The 21,145-nt window shown below is 42.4% G+C and overlaps 1 protein-coding gene across 4 annotated transcripts in view; it reads right to left on the bottom strand.

The window, feature by feature from the left end:
- DAAM2 (dishevelled associated activator of morphogenesis 2) overlaps positions 1–21,145 on the bottom strand; it is a 206,260-nt gene that overhangs the window by 8,599 nt on the left and 176,516 nt on the right. For all 4 annotated transcript variants that reach the window (XM_027801195.2, XM_005436279.3, XM_027801193.2 and 1 more), the window contains 7 exons: positions 19,515–19,599; positions 17,810–17,916; positions 17,022–17,110; positions 16,084–16,252; positions 14,171–14,278; positions 12,634–12,694; positions 7,993–8,124 (listed from right to left, as the gene is read on the bottom strand). In XM_027801195.2, coding sequence (XP_027656996.1) covers positions 7,993–8,124; positions 12,634–12,694; positions 14,171–14,278; positions 16,084–16,252; positions 17,022–17,110; positions 17,810–17,916; positions 19,515–19,599 — 751 coding nt within the window. The remainder of the gene's footprint in view (positions 1–7,992; positions 8,125–12,633; positions 12,695–14,170; positions 14,279–16,083; positions 16,253–17,021; positions 17,111–17,809; positions 17,917–19,514; positions 19,600–21,145) is intronic.

Genomic DNA, 21,145 nt, shown 5'->3' with positions numbered 1-21,145 from the left:
CTCTGTCCCTGAAGAATCTGTTCTCCTGGATATCCTTTGGGCAACACAGGGCAACTGTGCTAGAGAGCACTAGTTGTCCACTTACACAAAAAACCCCCCACGTTCAGTGCCTGAGGGTGATGGAGTAATTTCAGAGAATGACCGCCTGGCCACATCTCAGCTACAGCTGTGACCTAGCTGAGGAAGTAAGTAGCCTTAGTCCATCCTAACTACCAAACAAGTAGTTTTAGCCCATCCTTTCACCTTCCACCTTCCCCTCAAATCCACTTTTAAAATGGCTGGAGTTAGAGGGTGTTTTTTGCAATAGCATTACAGTCTGTCCTCTCGGAAACCTTTTGCCATGTCATCCATCACACTGGAGTTTTCTGAGTCAGGATGTTGCCTGGGAGAGAGGAGACTATGGACAGACATGGCATGAGAGAGGGGCAAGGAAAGCAGCCAGGGCTCCTGGGTAGACTTAAAAGAGAGTGAATACATCACAAGTGGCTTTTATTTTAAAAAGCAAATGTTGAGGCTGCAGGATGCATGCAGAGGCAGCCAACTGGCGGGACTTCAGTCACAGGGTAGTCCTGATTGGGATATGGTAAATTCACAGCAACCCCTGGCTTTTGGACATCAGTCCTGCAGTAGTAGTTGTACTCTCTTCCTTGCTCTCTCACACTCACAAGCACTCCTTTGTACTCATCAAAATGCACTCAAATACATGCATATATAGTTGTCAACAGCATGTACGCACGTGTCCCCTAAATCCTGTATAAGTATGCACATCCAAAAGCTGTATCATTGCCCAGCCACCTTCACTCACACATCTCTGTATTGCAACAGGCAGCACCAGCAACACATTCCAGGCAGCGCTGGTGCCCTCATGAGCAGCTCCCCTAGCAATCCCTGCTTGCACTTTAACACACCATCACTGAGCAGCAGAGCATCCTTACAGACCTCAGTATTTACCAAAGCAAACCCAGGCTCTCCCAGGCTATGGACTGCCATCAGACTCTCGTCTGTGTGTATTCAGCTCCTTAACGCAGCCCAACTTCCCTTTCCTTATGTGGGTGCTCTTGCAGAATGGAAAAGACAGTAAGAACGGTTCAGGCTCCAGTCCCAAGCACAAAATGAGTTTGGAAGCAGGACTTATAAATCCTCTGGCCCTGTACCAGGTAAAGCATAAACAAGATCTCCCAGTCAACTGCAGGGGGAAGAAATCTCCAAGGAAAGCAGCTTCCTTCTGGCACAGCCTGAGATATTCTGCATCTCCCCTCCTCTGCTTTCCCTGCCAGGCCCACAGAGCAGTTTGAAGCAATAGCTTCTTTTTTCTTCAAAAGGGCTGCATTCTCAGCCAGAAACAAACAAAGAAACCCAAAGTATCTGGGGGGAAAAAAACAACTGTTGGAAGAAATGCAAGTTCCTTTGAGCTACCAAACATGGCAGGAGTTGAAGGAAGCACCACAGCAGCAAGTCATGGAGGGACTTCAGAGTACAGAAACAGCAACAGATTATTCTCTGGTTTAACTCCTTTTCTGTGAAACCTCTGAAGACACATATATACGCACACTGATTTCCTCTCCCCACCCCTCTCTGCATGTACGTATTTTCTCTGTATATAATGTACACATAGACTTCTTGAATATTAGGAAAGTGCAGCAGCCTCACAATAATCCATACTGACAAGCATAAGCTTTTCAGCAGAGAGAATAGAGGCTGTCAATATCGCAGAGGGAGATGAAGCACCTCCATGCTCTATATTTTCTTAGCTTGCCTGCTCCAGCATGCCAATCAGCCAGGGGAGCAGGAACGTCAGAGAAGGGTTTCAGCACAGGCATTGCCACTGTCGCTTGAGCACTCATTGCTCACAGATGTGCTACCTGGAATCTCTTCCCACTTAACTTGTGGTTAACTCCTATGAAAATGGTAAATAAGGTGCAAATTAAAAGCAATAACTAGAGCTGCTAGCTAAAAGGAAGGCTTGTCCACCTCCTGCGAAGCCTGAGTCCAGGGGCAGCCCACAGGAGATGGCCACTGTACCTAGCCATGCATGGCCTCCGTCCTCTGCGTTCCTCCAGTGCCCAGCAAAGGTGAGCGAGGGGGCGCACAGCTGGTTCGAGCCCATGAATGCCCATAGGGGTTTCCCAGCCTCTCACAGGGCCTGGGGGTTGAAAAGGAGGGGGTCTTTGCCTGGGGCTTTTGGATCCTCCATACATGGAAGTCTCCATTAGAGGGTGGTGTTGTCTGCAAATGTTCTCCACATGGCCTGTCACCCAATTACCAGCACCAGCTAGTTCTTGTCACACTAGCAGAGGGGCTTTTGCCACTGCCTCCCCACCACCATTCAGAGGAGGAAGAGTGTTGTTGTGCTGGAAAGACCCAGCAGCCTGGGAGCCTTCCGGAGACACTCATGAGAATAAGGTGTTGCGGTCTCTAAGCAGCAGCAAGGAGGGGGCAGTCAACAGGCCCGTCTTTGCTGCCCTGTGACATGGCTTAGTAGGTCACGCTTACTGTAAAGCAGTGAAAGATGAAAAGCAAAAATCTGTGAGTTAGAGGTACTAAAATAACTACAAAAAAAGAAATCTGCAGTTCACTGAAGTAAACATTTTCCTCTTGTCTCTACGCCCTCCGGGAAAAAGCTGACTGAGCAGAGGAAGGCAAGTCAGGAGATCCAGTCTCTGCTGCCAGCTCTGCCCATGATGTGGCTTGGGAACTCATGCTCCCTTTCTGAGCCGTCCTTTCTCCATTTCTTAGAGAACAGAAAGTGTTGCCCCGCTAATCTGATATAGGAAACAGCAAAAAAAGTTGCTCACATCTCTAGGGCACTACGTCAATTCAGTGCACTATTGTAAAGAAAGCCACACTGGCTTTTCACTGTTTAAACTGCAACAGACCTCTCTGTTTTTATTACTTCTGTTTCCCTAGCTCTGGTTCTGCAATCACGTGTGCTTTTTCAAAGCACCAGTGCCGGGATGAGGGGCAGCAAACTGCTGGAGGCAGCTTCCCCAACCCTGGTACGAAGCCCTACCTGCCTACAGTGGCTAAAATCACACTGTCTGCCTTGCTCAGGGCGTAAAAGGCAGTATGGCACAGACCGAGGTGCTCTGGACCCCTGCCCCCTCTTCTGCTCTCTGCTGCAGGACCTGTGTCATCCTGTACAAATCACTCAACTGCTCCATGGGCAGATTCTTTGCCAAAGAGTACCTGCTCTCGTGCACAACTGTGAAATCTGTAGCTAAGTCCTCGTACGTGCAAAACCCTTCCCCAAATTTTGTGATGTGTTGTAATACTGCGTAACAGGAGCCGAAACTTGCTTATTCTTGAAGTCATTTGGGGACAGACGACATAGGCAAAAGCAAGATGATGGAAAACTGTGTTCCAGCAGGTTTTCCACTGTAATACAGGATGGTATCTCTTTTTTTCATTAAAAAATTCATTTCCACACCATAAGGGCCCCCAAGCTCCATGATATAACAGGTCGATGAGTTCAGTGCCAGCGCTGCTTCCTCTGCCAAACTTTCCACTGAATTCATCCTCTTGCCAAAGCAAATCGTTTAGACAGTTGTTTATTTTAAAAAGCCATTTTAGCAAGGAGAGGGAAAGCGGGACAGCAGCACACACACTCTCTGCTGTACTTGCCAACGAAATGCTAAACAGTGGCAGAGGAGCTCTGGAAACGGCAGGAATAGGACTCTATGAGGAGGAGGAAAAACAGCCATGGTAAAAATTTCCTGCTGTCTGCCATTGCGGGAGAAGCCAATGCACGAATGAATTATAACATGTAGCCATGCAACACGAACTGTCTTCCCCAGAGAAGTAATCTTGAGTTTGCTGTTATGAAGGCTCCAACCCACACTGAGGCAATTCAAATAAATGTCTGTTCTCTTTATGGGACAGATTGAGATCAGTTAATGGAAAGAGCCCAGCCAATTTCAGGCAGGGCTGGGCCCAGCTCTCCTTGCACCTATATGCTCTTAAAGGACTCTCCCAGGAGTGACTTTGGCAGCCCCAACATTGAGATACAGGTGCTATAAACATTTCTGATACGTCAGATACCAACCTGCCCTGAAGCATCTGCAGTTCTAAGTTGCTGTGCGACAGCTATGTAATTTATTTAGCAAAGGGCTGTTGCTGACAGCAGTCTGTGGTGCCAGCTCATGCCCTTTGTAACACACCTTGTCTTGACTTCCTCAGTCTCCATCCTGCTCCATTCCTTATTTGTTAGCCCCAGTGGCTGACAGAAAATACTAGTCCCCCACGATGAATGACTGAGGCGCACAGCTTGTAACTGGCACTTGGACTACAGCATTTCTGTGTGCTTCAGAGCATTCTGCCATTAATGACTATTTTCTTAAATGGATTTTGGCTCTCACTGTCCTGCGGTTCTTCGTTCTTCAAAACAGTTACTGTATGTGCTAAGCTTATTAAATGCACATGCAGAATCTGAACTCCTTTCTCCATGATGACAAACGGCCTGCTTGAGAGGAGCTGTCACGAGAAAGACTGGGGATGGACACTTTTCCTACCTGCCTCATCAGCCTTGCCCAGGCAGTGGCCTCCACTGTGCCTCTATAGGGAGGCTTAACTGTGATATTCATCATAGCAATGGCAATACCTGACTAAGCAGACTGTGTTCTTCTGGGAAACATCCAAAACATTTTTTAAAAAGGTCTGTTATAAACCAAGCACAAAATAGAACAATTACAAAGCAGTCTAAGTGATCTAAGTTCATACCTGTCAACATTTAAGTATGTTGTAAGGCTTCATATAGGGTGAATGTCACCTTTTTCAAATAGGAAAATAAAATTCATACCATGGGAGGTCACTGTTCCTCTGCCTGGGCATTTTCATTGCTTCCCCACAGAAACACAGGGGAAAAAATTCACAAACAAAATTCAACCCCATTCTGTTCCTTCTGTTGTAAAAAAGTCAGGTTTTCATCTGTTCAAGCATGTAAAAAGTGGTGAAGGATTCCAGGGCAGAATTTCACTTTCTCCTGCCCCCACCTCCCAGTTTATGGGAAATGGCAGAAAACATTATCCCTTGATCTAATCTATATATTCCCTTATAAAGTGTCATTGAAAGTGAGAAAAACACAAAAAGAACAAGAACCAGCTGTGCTAGGGAGCCTGTTTAAAGAGCTGGTCTAAGGGTCTAAGTTTTCAATCAGCTCTTAACGAAGCCATCTGTTTACGGCATGAAGATAAGCACAGTTACAGGGCGTCCCCTGCAAACATGGATGCCTGCATCTGACAACCTGGCCCTTTAAATTTAAAATATCACTTCCTCCCTATGGCCGCTAACTGTAAATGGTCCTGTTTAAGTAAAAAAGGCCAAAAAAAGTACTGCACAGGACGGTGTAAAATATCCTCTACCAAGAAGGTCAGCACCACACCTTGGTAATTGATTGTTTCCATAACTAAAAGGAATAAAGAAATCTTTTGCTAATACTAAAGACATTAAAAAAAAATTAAAATAAACTTCCCAGGTTTGAAATGATAAGTTGTATTGTTTTAAATCCCAGCTGAGAAAACATGGCTCTGATTAACTCATGGCAATCAATTAGCTACATCTATATTTAGAAGGATGTCCAACTCCAGCTGTTAAAACTAGGGCTTCATTATTATTAATAAATCTGTGAACCAGACCAATTCTTTCTGGGCTCACTAGGATATTTTTAAAAGCCCTTCATCTCCCACTACCTTTTTTTTCCACTTGCTTTGCTCTAAGAAATCAAAAAAGAACAGAATAATCAGATGTCTTGGTCCCTCTCTTCCTTTAATTGGCTAGTTATAGTAAGTTTCCATGGTAAGAAATAAGTTTGTGAATCAACAAGCACAGAGAGCCCATTGAGGTTGGAAGATGTTATAGGCTTCGCAAAGCACATCTGGTTTGTTGAAAATTTCCAGCTTTCTTCTTCCTTTTCTTCTTCTTTAAGAAAAATGAGGGAAAAGAGGAAGAAGAGAGGGGAAAAACAATATGAGGCAAACATGAGAAATAGCTCAACATTGGTAAGGACAGACAGTTCCCTTTTAGGAGTCCAAAAGCAGCTTTTTGCCAGTGGGAGAACCAAAGCCATAGGTTGAGCAGAAGCTGGAAAGGCATGTGTTCAAACATAGAAAGGGTGTGTGAGGAGAAGGTAGAGAAACGTTTCCTAAGCATGTTATAGTCATTAAAATAAAATATCTCTTCATGTCAAGTGCTTTATGTTGGCTATGTCTAAAAAAGTGTGCAACAACTTCCAGACATATTGGTCTGTCTGTAGGGAGATTCTCTGGTTATTCTTAAAGCAAAAGAACAACATTTTTCCTGCAAGTGCCTGACCAAGAAAAGCTGCGTTGCTGTGCTGGACATGTACCACTTGCTGGTTTTTAACCCACAACTGACCTTGTAAAGAATCTGCACTGGGTTTTTGTCCTAGCATGCCAAAAGAAAGGACCACCACCATCTATAACACCAAACCAAAAGCGGGCAGTCTAAGCCAAGGACAGAGTGAATTTGCTTCCAGAAATGTGCACCTAACTATAATGGAGTTGAAAAATGTACCCAGTCATAAAACAGAAGCCCCCAAACCATAGAAAACTGAGCTTTTCTCAGTAAATTTAGTGGAGGCATGGAATGTAAAACACCGGTTTTGTGATTATAAAGCCAGTAAGGTGTGAATATTATTATGTTGGAATGGTTTGAATCTTCTCAAGCAACATGACAACAATAAAAAAATTAGGCACGTTATTCTCCACAAAATTTCCTTACAACATTGACAAGTGTTAGACTGCCCAGCTTTGCCTTCTGAGTGCTGTAATAACTGCTGCCCCACTGGCATTTACCAGGGCACCTAGCTCTGGGTGACAGCCAGTAGCTCCTGCTGTTCGCAGCTGCAAGTCGGTACTACCAAATTATCTCCACAGCAAGGAAATGCTTTTCGATTACAGAATGACATTACCGTGGAGTGACTGGATGAGTAAGGAGTCTTACCGTTCAGATACTCAGCCTGTATTTTGCTTATCCTTCAAAATCTAAGGCCTACCAATCCAACAGCACAGGTTTCATTAATAATACAATAGGTCCCTTAATGCTACAAGGACTGACACCAGTGGTCGAAACAATTCAATCCAAAAGAAATCACCCATTTGCTTTATAAAGCCAAGCTCTTTTAACATGCCAGCCAACAAGGGCAGATTTGCCATTATGTCTCATTTACTTTAGAACTTGCTCTTCTCTAAACATTTTCATATGCTTATGATCTTTTCATATAAATTCTTCCTCATTCAGATGAGAGAGGAATATGTGCCAGACTCCAATCATCAGCAAAGAACAAGCACCTCCTTAGTTGTACAAATCTGGTAATGGAGATGCAGACAGTGAAAGAACTAAATGATCGCAGCAGCACCTGAAGAGTAACATGCACACGATGCTGGCAGTGTAAAAAGGATCCAAGAACATCAGACAAACCACGCACGTTTGGGATTCCTATCCTTGCAATGCAATACAAGCAGTAACAGGAAAACATAACTGGAAAAGATCAGGTATTCAGGGTTACCAAACTACTCATTTTGCATATTCAAAGGAAAGAAATGAAGCACAAATTCCCCAGCTGAATGAGCAGAATGGGATGAAGTCAGAAGCAGAAGGTAAAATATATGAGGTCACTATCAGTAACCGCCAAAGGACCTCTTTTTGAGAGATTGCTTAAAAAGGCAGTCCCTTCAATATTACGGCAGTGTGGTGTCCTGCTACAGATGTTGCCATTACAATTCTATGCCAAACATGGGTAATGTTAAGGAAGATTCGCAAGAAGTGTGCTAGAGCACTGAACCTTATTTAATCCTGAAATATATTCTAAATGGCTATAGACCAGATTAGGAAAAGTAAGAAACTTCAGCCTAACCCACTTTCAGTGTCTATTATAGTTTTCACTACAGTTTCAGCATCTGAAATTGCTGCTTCCACTTTGATTCAAGCTTTTGACTGAGACAGTGAAACCCCAAACACTTCAAAAGGTGTTCTTACCTTGTCTCTAGCTTCGTTGAGAAGGTCTTCTAACTCCGAGAAGCTGAAACTGGCCACAGTGATGAAATCGCTCATGACAGGAACGAACCTGTCCCCTGATTCCCGCATGCGTCTCTTTTGATAATCCAGTTCCTGAAAAGGAAGAAGTAAGAGATACAGACAGACAAGCATCAATGATACCTCACTGACAAGGAAGGGAGCAGGGAAGCCCATCTGTTTAATTCAGTGCAGAGCTCTCCTCCCACTCTGCACACATTCATCCAGAGCTGTAACTCAAAAACCACTTTTTCATTAAGTCAAAGGTTTTGCCTTTTCAGCATGAGCAGGAAGGTTAAGGTGGGATGAAAGAAGGTCTTAGTTATGGTTTGCTTTATCCTCAAGCAACACCTCCAAAGAAAGCCATCAACATGCTGAATTTCTACAGCAACTTTATAATTTAAGCATTCAGTATATGAAGTGCTGCTTTTTATTTTTCCTATGCAAAATGACAAATAATAGAGAACTCAGATTGTGTAGCAAGTGGATTTGGAATTTTTTATACTGAATTTCCTTCCATCTTCTCTTTCCATGGTGACTCAAAAGGGAAATGTGTACATGTGTGAACAGTCTATAGAATTCCTAGCTCTGGATCTCCCCTTTAGTTCTCTGAAAAGCATTTAGGTGGGCAGCAAAAAGACATTCAAAATTGTTTCTCCCACTGAAGAACAAGCAGAGAATGTCAGGTGCAACATTTGCTAGCATCATGCTGACCAGTAACCATTAACTTGGATGTCGTAAAAGTCACAGTTATAAACTAAGGCTATTGGCGATAAGATTTATGGGGGAAAGAAAAACCAAAAGAAAGAAAGAAAACCATAGGAAACTAAGCTTTACTTGTCTACTACCTACAGAAAAGGAAAAAAAAATGTTTGAGATTAATTCTTTCTGGCTCATGTTTTCTAGTTTTAAGCCAAGATTACCAATGCTATCTCTTCCCTTACTCTATTCACCATGTTTGTGGCATGGAAAGAGCTACAGAGTTCCTCAGAATGACCAAGTTACAGTAAGACTGACAGTCTCCCATCCCTGTGCTTGGCTTGTGTGCTGCTGACAGTCTCATGGGAATAATGAAATCATAATCTGGGCTTCATCTTTATTCTCAGCTGAATAATCAGTAGGAATGATAAAACCTTACTTTCTCTGTAGGGAAAGCAGCATGAAACAGTAGGTCAAGTTGCAATCTGACCCTCTGTTCCCTTTGGAAAAAAATATTTTGTGCTGGCTACAGCTCCAGTTACATGCATGTTTGATGCTCTCTGTTACTGGTCATCAAAATACTGGCTCACAGAGCCAATTGGGGAGGTTTATACGCATCTATGTTGAGAAACTCCTTGGGACTTGCTCAACAGCACTGCTGAATGCAAAAGAATTACTTTGGCCATCAACAAAATAAAATCAGATGCGATATATCTTCTGGTCTGACGTGAGTTGGAAAGACAACGTAATCACTACAAGGAAAGACCACAAGGCAGAAAAGGGGCAGGAAAAGCAATAAGCAGATGGCCAGAGACAAGTCCACATTAAAGAAGTGCTACTTCCCCTGCTTTATATCCAGTGGTTTTCCTAACACATCACAAGGGACGGTCCCAGCAGCACTGCTCAGTTACATCACTGTGCAATGAACTGTCTCTGTGTTACAATCACTATGAATAGGACCGTACAAGTACAAGAGAAGTCATTTCACATGCTTCTAGAATTATGCACTGTTTTTTCAGCCACTCTTTCCCATTCAAATTTTTAAGTTAATTCTAGCTGAAAGTTGCTCTACCCCCTGCTTCCCTGCTTCCCCAAGCAGGTGAGTATAACAATTCTGTCATCTTACTCACTGTTGAAAGCTATGGCATTTGGGACTGCTATTGGAGAGCAATTTTTTCAAAGTAAAATTAAGATGAGATGGTCTGCCCTTCAATTTCAAATTCAGTCCTTCCCCGCAGAATAATTCTTCAAAGAAAAGAAAAAATATAAAAAATAAAAGCCACACATGTTACCAGCATGACTATGTAATCAGCCCCAGAGCAATGCCAGAGAATAAGAAATTCTTCTGTATCTTCTGGAAATGGCCTGTACAAATGATAACAGCACAGCAGCAGAAACTAGCACTGCCCCTGGCAGGCTGGGCTGCTGGTCCTCTAGAAAAATGAAATGATTCAGCCATGGCAGTTGTTTCTGAAGCGGTGGTTACGATCTCCCTGCTGGGTGAGAGAAGGGCTGTGCTGACAGAATTAACTTTCTGCTTTGGAGAAGACCAAGAACTATTTAGCTATCCTTCTGGGAGCATCCTACACAAAGGCAACAGCTGCATGCATGTCTTGAAAATTAGTACGTCTTATTTTTAAAAATAAGCTGCAAGTCCAGGAAAGCAAAGGGTTAGTAGTACCTTTAAGAACATCTGACTGTGAAACTATTTTTAGCTTTCTATTCTTAAGGGGCCTTGAAGAAACTTCTCAGCCACTGGAGCCAAGGCTGTGGTGAGAACACACTGGAATGGAATCAAGAATCACACCTTCTCCTCCTCCCCCTTCCACCTGACAGTGATCTTCTATTGTTGCTATAGTGCTGCTTTTTACACGCCAGAAAACCATGAATTGAGCAAGCAGACTGGGAGGTGCTGGCAGTCACAGATGAAAAATACCATGGCAGGGAAAAGTCTGAGGAGGGAAGATGGTGATTGAATGGGAAGGAGAGGTTGCCCATGGAACCCATGCATGGGAAAGAGATGGGCTCTAAAGGCCAAAGAACAAATAACCCAGTCACAGAAAGCAAAACAGAAGTAGGTACTCACATTTCAATGGGGGTAATTGTATGTCCCAGCCAAAACTGGGCCTCTGTTCATGTCATGAACTCCATGTCAGCCTTCCCTTTACAGGTGCTTTTAATTCCCAAACACTGGACTCCATGTATGCAGCACTATCTCTTATTGCTGCATTGTCCCTTACCCTGACAATCCAGAAATAAGGTTTGGAAAGTGTTTGGGTTTTGGGTTTGTTTTTTTTTTTCGTGGGAGGATCACTGTCTAATTACGTGATGGACTGCTGGAGACAGCCAGACAGCCTGGGGCCCACTGACAGGACAAAGATCCCTTCTACCCCCAGAGCCAAACAAAATTCAGGCCAGGTGAAAGGAAAATGAAGTCATCACTATCTGTCTCATAGTGAATGAGAAGGACTGGAGGGTCCTGTGTTAGTTCCTTGTAGATACATAATCCTTGCACAGAATCCACTCAATACAATTTCTAACAACTGGTCCCTTTACCAGCAGTCCCACTGCAGAATGCTTCCCATCTGGAAGTCTCCAGTAGCATTAAACTATTGTGAGTTGAAAAAGACAGGTGAAACATCCTGAAGATAGAGGGATGCTGAAAAGTGTGACTAATAAAACCATCCAAAAGGGCAAAAAACAGCTAAACACAGTAGGGACCTTCTTGAGTTCCAGAGAGGTCTGCTTTGTCTCTCAGCACTACCCTTGCCTTAGTGTATCCAACAGGCAAGAGACACCAGCACCAACCTGAACATAGGATTCTCTTCCCACACTTGCAGAAAGAGATAATGATGTTCTTACAGTCAGGATATGTTTATCTGTGCAGATGATGGGAGACATTAAGGGACAGAGAAAGCAGAGTGATTTTAGCCTTTAATCTCTACTTTTTCAACTGCTGTACAAACACTAACTTGCCATTTCTCACATCAGCCCTTGTGAGAGGTAGGTACTTGCAGCTGCAGTCTCACAGAGAGGAGGGAAACACATGGGGTTGTTCAAAGCCACACACATCTGTCAATGGCATGAGCAAGAGGCAAATATGAGAGTTCTTACTGCCTGCCGCTGAACACAGTGTCCCTCTCTGTGCTCTCCCACCTCAGGAAGGCTGAAGTCCTTCCCCAGGAACAAACCCAACACGTTAACTGAAGGAGGCTTCCAGGTAGGGGAACCACAGCTGACACACAAACTTGCGACTCCAGTGAGCATTTAGGCCCACCTTTCATCTTTAACTCTTACAATTCAGTGCACAGAACTGCATCAACGCACCATTTGTACTTTTCTCTGTTGAGCTGGAAGGCTCTGCACTACATAAGTACAAACTGAACACAAGCAACCTAAGCCCAGCTTAAAAGGCTTTCATTAATAGCAGGGAAAAATATCATTGTTGCTTTGCTTGTCAGCTCAGCTCCCTCATCTTCAACTAGTATATCTTTGCCTTCCCAAGGAGTGCTTAGGATAGATTAGAGTTGCATATAGCAGTGTACTACTTGTTTACTACTAGTCCAATAGCCATGTGAAATACTTGCTCAGCAGCCAGCCATCCCTCAGTAAGAAAGAGCAAGAATTTTATTTCTTCTTGCAGTCCACGCCATTTGTCAAACTGTCCTTTTACTTTCCAGGCTGAGATCAAACAAGCTATTCATTAGGCTTAAGTCTGCTAAGATCATCAGCAGGAGCTCGACATGAGAAGTTTTTATTTGTTTTTTCTTGGTTAATGCATTCTGGAATGGAATGGAAAGGAACAGAAAAAGAAAGCCCACTTTCTCTTATCATAAAATATATAGTGCCCCTGATTCTGAGCGAGGTATTTTAAGTATGGCGCTTTGGAAACCTTCAGATACTTACAGCTTCAACAGCTTTCAATCCGGTCTTTATGTTGTTGACTTCCTTCTCCAGCTCTACGAGGCTGCACAGGAGACAGACACAGAGCAGATAAAACAAAAAGAGCAGTGTTACACAGGAATACAGGAACTGTGCAGCAAAACAGGCCATTGGCCCATCAAGTCTGGTATCTGGCCTCTGGCACCAGCCATGCCAGATGATTAGAAATTAGGGGTAAGGGGTCTGTTAATGATCTGTGCTGCTTTTTGTATGAGATGTCAGATAAAGCAGACCCTGCTTGCCTGTGGTCACACTGAAGATCGGGATTTTCCTAGGAAGAAGAGGGGGGTTGCCCCCAGAACATCTGCCCTGTGAGCTGAGCCTGACCCTCCAGCAAGGAGAGTATGCCACATGGCCAGCTTGCAATAATCAGTTGACACAGAAGCAAGGACGCCAGCTTTAGCATACACATTACTGGGGTCTCGGATTTTCTTTGCATATGATTCTTGAGCCACTGAACTACTAAATCCCATTAGCGGTACATTTACATGTGATTTTTGCCTTCTTCACAGTCCAAACATTGTTCTGTCCATCTGCATTTCTACCATATGGTATGGTAGTCCTTACAAACTTACATTGTAACTGAGGATATAACTCTACTGTTAGTTTAATACACACTTCACTAGACACAAGTCTTGTACTGAATTTCTGCTCACCGCATACAAACAAGAGTCTTTTTTCTAGGACTTGTATGAAAAAAAACTACTTTTCATTTCCAGGTAACTAGTTAGTACCTATCTGTGAGTCAGCAGGCATCTCCTCCAAGTATTTAATTAGTAGTAGTTTACATCTCAAAAACACCACTAAAGCCTTAATAAATGCCTGCAAGTGTGAACCTACATTTATTTTTCATGTGACTTTCATTAGCTGGAGTAGTTCCCTATACAAAAAATCATGGCTGGGCAAGTAATATGCAAAGGTATTTTTGACCAGTGCTTTGGAAGGCAAAAAAAAATGATGGTATTTGGCGGATGGCTTGTGTATTAACTTTCCACAAACACCTACAGAAATGAGGAAAAAAAAATCATTGAATTTGTGCAGAAAGTATGATGCTTTCCACATTTCTGTGCAAGACTGATTTATGCAAAAGTTTGAATGATCTTCCTGAAAGGGCTTACTACAGCCTCTTGCCTAACTGACGCTGCCTTAAAAACAAACCTTCAATTATCCAGAAAAAATAGCATGTGAATTAGATGAACCACTCTAGAATATGGTGAGCAAATTACAAACAACAGCCAGTCTAGTTACAATGTCTGATTCAGAAATAAAATAGATACAGGCATATCTGAGCAAAGCTGTCAATTTAGCTATCTACAAATGTTTTTGGACCAAAGTTCTCTGTTGATGTACATCCAAGAAACATCAAAGATGTGCGCAAAGGCATTTCAGCTGTAAGGCTGGCCACGAGTTTAGAAGATAGCGGTGAAAAAACTGATGATCATTATAAAAAAAAATCACTGGGAACTCCAGCTCTGAGAACAAGCAATAGAACTGGACTTACTTGACTTTTGCTGCTTCTGGAAGATGCTGCAACTCAGACTGAATATCTAGGATATCTGGATAATTCTTTTCAAAGATCATAATTAAGTAGTGCAACAGTGTAATGTTCCTGTGGGGGCGAAAAAAAAAAAAGAGAGAGAGAGATGACAAGGTGCAAGGTGACAAGGAAGATGCTGGATAGAAGGAAATGAATGGTGAGAGGATTGTGACAAATGAGTAAAAAATACTTGGGTAGGAAGTATGCTTAAATGAACAAAATAAACAATATATCAGCAGTTAGCAGCTCTGTTGTTGAAAGAAAAGTATCACAGACTGAAATGAATTAGCCCTTTATGAACCATCCTTCCTCAAGCAATATATTGTGCCTTGATTTATTCTAGAAGCACCCAGCATGCTTCCATCTATCTGTGTAGATGGTATAACAGAAAAGAAAACTGTGTAACAGTGTACTGTTTGTCCCCAGGTATTTCAGAGAATAAAAAAATAATAGTACTAAAGTGACATTAACTCGCAAAGGAAAGGTGAGTTGTTCTCGGAAATAATGTGGAAAAAACCTAAGAGTTAATTAAAAAGAGGAAAAGGTTCTTGAAGATTGAAGAAGCTGCAAAGAAAACTCCTACAGTAATGGAACAGCTAAACAGCTATGCTTATGAGTAGTGGTGAGGCTCACTACTACGAAAGCAATGGCAATTCAATTAGGAGTGGGTAGAAATGAGATGTAAGAGATGCAGGAGAAGATTTAAGAAAATTTGTAAAGTAAATGATGAATTTTGCATCAGTGAATTTTGCATGTAGAGAGACCAGCCAGCCGTAACAGCTACTTGATGTGGGTGTTGTGTGGTTAACTGACAGGCTAGACAGCAGATGGCCACTGCTTCACACAGACTAGAGCCTGGGAGCTGGGAACTGGTGAGAGAACAGAATCTGCACAGGACATTTAATATATGGAAAATCAAGCCAAGCTACATTAAGGCAAAGAAATGTTCAACATAGCTACACAAGTGTTAGCCTTGGAATACGGAAAGGACATTGTGGTAGTCAAAACAGAACTCTGTTAGTTCAAACTCTATTAGGTAGGGATGAATTTCCTATAGCTTCTTACTGCCACTATTTATTCTGTCGCAGCCTGAAGTCATTTCACCACAACTACGGTCTCAGCAGGTTTCACAAGTAAGGAAGGTGCAAGTTAATAAGAACCAGTACAGGAGATCTCCAAGGAAAACCTTAGTGCTGCTGGAGCCCAAAAGTGGTGTTCTCTCCCCAGTCTCAGCTGGATTAATTTCGAGAACCAGTATGGGGATGTGGGGCAAAACATAGGGAAGCACTATGAAGACCCACGACCCACGTCCATTAATAGTAAGGTCCACCTTCCCAAACCCAACTATTTCCCTTTAACTGCTCTAGATACAACCAGGCTCAGTCTCTCTAAGCTATGCCTTGTGGTTCCATTACTGGTGTAGGTAGTGAGCCAGTTATGACAGTCCTGCATCAGAAACATATGCCATGTTTCACAGGAGACATAAAACTGTGGTCGGAGTTTTTTGTGTTTTCTTTTTTGCAAAACCATGGCCATAAATCTTCAGTATAAAGGGCACATTCCAGAGAAATCCTTCCCCCCCCCAAATTTATTTCAGTTATTTGTAAAATACTATGTTTTGTCATCTTTGCATAGTGTTGCAGAAACATAATCCAACAACAGATGTGCATTATCCAAAGAAACAGCAGAATCTGAGTGCTGTGTCAATAGCCAGTCTTAACTGCTGCAGGATCTTTTAGAGTGAAAAGCACTACGTAAATGTCAAATCAAGACATTATTTAAAAGGTCTACAGAGCTAAAAACAAACAAACCCCACTTTCATTACTATGATAAGAGATGCAGCGGCGCAGTAACTAATTTATGGCCTTCTAGCCTACCTGTCTATGCTGGATTTGGTGTCTGCAATTTTGTTCAGGCTGGAGACTTTGAAGCCATAAGCACTTCCCCTTTGGCCCTTGTTCATATAATTCCCAAAGGCCAGAACCACTTCCAGGAGTTGCCTCAAACGCTTGCTTCGGATGAGTTCTTTAGATGCCAGAAGGATGGCTTGAAAAGAGAGAAAAAAATGAACAAGTTATTGCACAGTGGCTGTTTTTAACATGCTTGGGCCCATAATTTGAAGTACCCTGAAATGCCCACCTGACTACTGCCTAGCAAATGCTGTAACACCATCTGTGTGTGTACTGTCCTTCCCACACCCTCCTGCCAGAACCAGGACAACTGGAAGGAAGATGCACTACATCTAGCCTGTGGCATGGTCCTCTGAAGCCAGGAGCAAGGCTGTTATCTCAGACATCCCACTCTAAAAACATAGCCAGTGAGAGCAGGGGGAAGGCTTGAGCTCATCTGAAAATGCAGAGTAGAATACACTCACCTCTCCTCTGCTATAACCATGCATGTGGCACAGAAGCCATGTACCCCCCCTCCTTGTAAGTTACACATTCCCAGAATACCCCCATTCTGAGGCATCTATTCTAACTGCCCCATGGAGAGGGAAGGTGCAAGGACTTGAGGGGGAGAAGGGAAGGCTGACCTGCACAGAAAGGATATGAAAGCTTTTGGCAGCTCAGCACAGCCTGGTAGCACACTGTCACATCTGTCAGGTCATATCTACAGTATAACAATCATGAAACTGACTTTATTAAGTCAATGGTTGCAAAAAGAGTGTCAGAAAGAATTTGTTTCTTAGCACATGACATACCTTGGGCTCACTGGCTCTACAACGGCAGCACACATGTAACAGCACCTCCTTTGAAGACCGCTCTTGATCTTCCCTGCCCCTCTACCCAAGTCTTAGCAAAAGCTTTAAGCATACCTTCCACTTTTGGTTTTGCTTCTGCCAGTCTCTCTGGAAACTTCTTCTTAAAGAATAATGCTTGCAGCCGCTGCTGATAGTGGTCAATCCTGCATGAAGGGTAGAGGAAAACCAACACTGAACTGGAACTGTATTTTGAAGCCCAGGGCTGGTATGCTGCCTAATGGTTGGATGTTGAGACCCACAAGGCATGGGATTACGGACACAGTTCAAATTTCTAACACTACATAATCAACCTTGTTATTAAAGTGAAGGACCTCAAGGCATGTTTTGATCATAACTGAAAAGGAGCTGGAAGAATTCCCATTACTCTCAAAGTATGAGAGTTATGGGAGATGTCAGCTGCATTTCAATTAGAAGAACAAGATGTTAAACCTGATCAGGGGTGTAGCAAAGCTGGAACAAGAAAGGTCAGAGGATGAGAAGATGGGATAGCTGAATGGAAAAAGGGATCTATATGAAATCCTGACTCCTGGCTACACTACATCTGACAGTTAGATCTGAACTACTTTTTGTGAACATGTTCAGGCAGAGGAGCTAGATTTCTGCTTGTCATCAGGGGACTGGTCCTTAATGACAGCATGGAGTGTGCTTATCATCAATAAAAAGTTTGTGTAATGAACGGAAATTTTTGTAAAATTTGTGGGCTTTTGGCAAATGCAGGTTATAATGTTGGCACACAATCTCTTGCACATTCCCCCTCAGTGCCAGATGATCCATTTTCAATAACCATTACAGCTCCTTCCAAGAAGCCCTCCATGCACTTTCCTATAATGTATCAAACAGACCTGCTCATTTCAAAGAGGAAACGATCCGCCCGGGCCATCCGCTCAATTTCGTGTTTATGCTCCTCCAGCAGGTCGGTATCGCTCTTTTCAGGAACAAACTTCAGCAGCTAGAGTGACAGACACAAACCAAATGCTGAGATGAGAGATCCAGGGAAAAGGAGAGAGGGACAGAGAGGCACAAACAAACCCTGATGGAGAGAGAGAGAGAGGGCCCTCATTTCCCTGCTACCATGGGGAAGCATTACATTGACTCAGCTGTGTGACCATAACTTCAAAAAAGTGCAGCTGTGGCTACAAAACTGACCTGTTTTAAACCTTTGCTTGCTGTTCTGTCTTTATCCTTCACTGACCCCATTTAGATTAATTTTTAATTCTATGGGGAATTTTCCATTTCTAAATCCTAAAGGCCAAGTGCTACTGCAACTTACCCAAGGGGAAGTACAGAGAGAACTTTGATTCCCACAGCATTACTTGGAGTTTAGATTGGTGCAAACAAGAGCAGGATGTGTCCCACTCAGTGTGAAGTACCCATCGTGCCTATCCTAGAGTACACACAAAGCCTCATCTATCTCTCTCTTGGGTCTGCCCTACTCTGCCGAAACAATAAACAATAACCGAGCAACTGGATATGTGTCTGACACTGGCTGCTATTCATTTGCTGACCTTAAAAGCTCATACTCTGACAGATTTTTGACATATCTGGGGGTAGTTGTGCTTTAGTATAGTTATAAATATTGCCATGCACACAGCCTCAGCGCACACCCACAAAAACTGCTCACAAGGCATATCAAGCACTTTGCTTTCTATCACTTTTTAATATTTTATCCCACTCCCCAAAAATGTGATATTCAAAGGTGTGGAGGATCAGAAGCTTGCAGTGACTTCTAGAGCAGCTGTGAGCATTCAGATAACATGACAAGTAGGCTATAAATTTCCAAAATGGAAAAGCTTTTTGTACATGATAAAATACTGTGACTGCACACAAAGAAGGAATCGCATTTGTCAGGCAGTTCAGAATTACAATATTTTGCACACTTCTAAGGAAATTTATCATATACATCTTTGGTCAAAGCATTATCTTTCACCCTCTGTTAATGGGGGAAATTGGGCAATTTCAGTTTAGTTGTGGGGTTTTTTGTTTTTCTCACAAGCTACACAGTGAACCAACTTCAAGCGACAGAAGTCCCTGACGCCCTTTCTAACCATTCTCATTAGAATGTGAGATCCCTTCTAGTCCCAGCTCTAACTGCTGACCTGCGTGTTCTAGTTCATGGCATTTCCCAATGGAAAAGCTGCAGACAGAGAAGGGAGATTAAGAAAAAGAAAAGAGAAAAGAAAAGAACCAACAAGATAATCAGCAGTATAAAGAAGAGATGGGAAAAAATATGGGAAAGTCACAGGTGAGGAGAGAGGATCTGAAAGGAAACCTCATACCAACTGTAATCACGCATATGTTGCATCACAAAGAGAAAACTGTTATGAAATCAACCTGATACAAATAGAGTTGCACAAGGGAGGTATATCTGATATCCCAGGGAAAACCACTTTTCTCATGCTCCTATGTACAACTCCACTGACATGACAGTGCCAAGTTAGATCTGCACACATACCAGCAGAGTCAGTACATATATCCACTTACTTTAGGTGAAAAAACAGGCAGTGAAGGACTTAAGAATAAGATATATCTGATTGTAATCTTTCTCACCTGCTCAAGCATATCTTTCGCTAAGTCTTCTTGTTCATCCATCTTCAAGATTGCTTGTCTGATTTCTTCATTAGACAACTTCAGCCTTTCAACAGTATCAACGTTGTACCATTAGTGCAAAGCTTAAGCGACTCTGACAATTCAGAAAGTAGGAAGCTTGAAAAGCTGCATTAAAACCCACAAAAGAACCACGGGGAGCTCTCCCATGAAGCTGCTATTCTAGAGTATTCAGTAAGATGAACAAATCTGTTCCAAAGGCAGATATTTCATAGATCATATATTTTTATCCTCTTCAGTTAATCAAACACGCATCAAAAATTAGATGATGATCAGGAACAATCGGGCCTTCATAGATCAAAAGTGTTTCCAGCTTCTCCCATATCAGATACCTTCCTCATCAAACTCTTTTGCTACAGTAAAACCCCTCAAATCCATGTGACTTGTGACTGTGAGCCCATGTAACACCCCACCTTGTGAATATTAAAGCATCTCCCAGAGTAAGAAGTAATGGGACTGATCTTCCCCTTACAGATCTGAGGACAGGGTTTCATGTAAGAAGACTGGCTGTGCTAGGTATGTTCACTCTGTCAGCAGTCACAGCTGAAGAAGGAATTGACAGCATCTATGTATCCATGTTGAAACAAGCTCTGAAAACAAGAGCTTATTAACATTATCTGAGGTATTCAAATTACAATCTCCTTCCCACCAACTCCTGTCCATCGTGTGCAATGAGTAGGGGTCATCAGTTACAACAAAACACAGAATCAATTAAAAAACCCACCCTTTCAAGGTCTCCACTTGAAATCCAGGGCAGACCAGGAGGCATCAATATATGTGATTACTGAGAGGTTGTTTGAGAGATTATATTAAATTAATTTGGTGGTTCTAAGCGCAGATGTCAACAAAGAAATGCACAAGTAACAAATTCTACCCCACCACCTCCAATCCATGACAACCTCATCAGTCATTTCAGAAGAGTAGGGGAGGATCAAATGAACCATAAAGTGAAGGCATGAAGTGAAGGCCATCCACAAGAAAACCTCAATTTTGGGACTGAAACAAGAAAGTGTGAAAAGAAATATTTGAGGAGTGAAGTCTGTAGTCTCCATGGACCTTCTACAATCAATATAACTAATTAACAGCAGAGAGAAAAAATGCAAATATAAATGAGATACAGGCTGATGCATGAGGCAGAATGTTTTTGTCTTCAGTGCTAAGAAATTCCATGTTGAAATTTCACATTGCTATTGCCATTTGGATAGAATCATATTTTTGGAACTAGGTAAAAGCAAAAGAAAGGGGTTTATTTTTACAGACAGGAAATACTACTAAATCTAAGACACTTAAAACATTTTAATATTGCCCAATATAACCAACAGCTGGAAACTAAAATATGAATCAGCAGACATCCAAAAGCTTTTAAATATTATACCTCTAAACTAATTGCTCTCATTCTTCCTAGCTGGTCATTGTGTCTCCTTTTGAAAAGGAGGCAAAACTGGTACCAGTTAAGTAAGATAAAGCTACTGAATTTCCAAAAAAGCTACATAATTGGGCCACGCTTGGATGAGATATAAGGATTAAAAGTTTTACAATGAAAAGGCTGGAAACTTTTTACTTTAGATCATCAG

Source organism: Falco cherrug, chromosome 13 (assembly GCF_023634085.1).
Source record: "Falco cherrug isolate bFalChe1 chromosome 13, bFalChe1.pri, whole genome shotgun sequence".
In the NCBI taxonomy this organism is placed as follows: Eukaryota; Metazoa; Chordata; class Aves; order Falconiformes; family Falconidae; genus Falco; species Falco cherrug.
The sequence above is the reverse complement of the archived record's forward strand: the minus strand, read 5'-3'. Positions and strand labels throughout refer to the sequence as shown.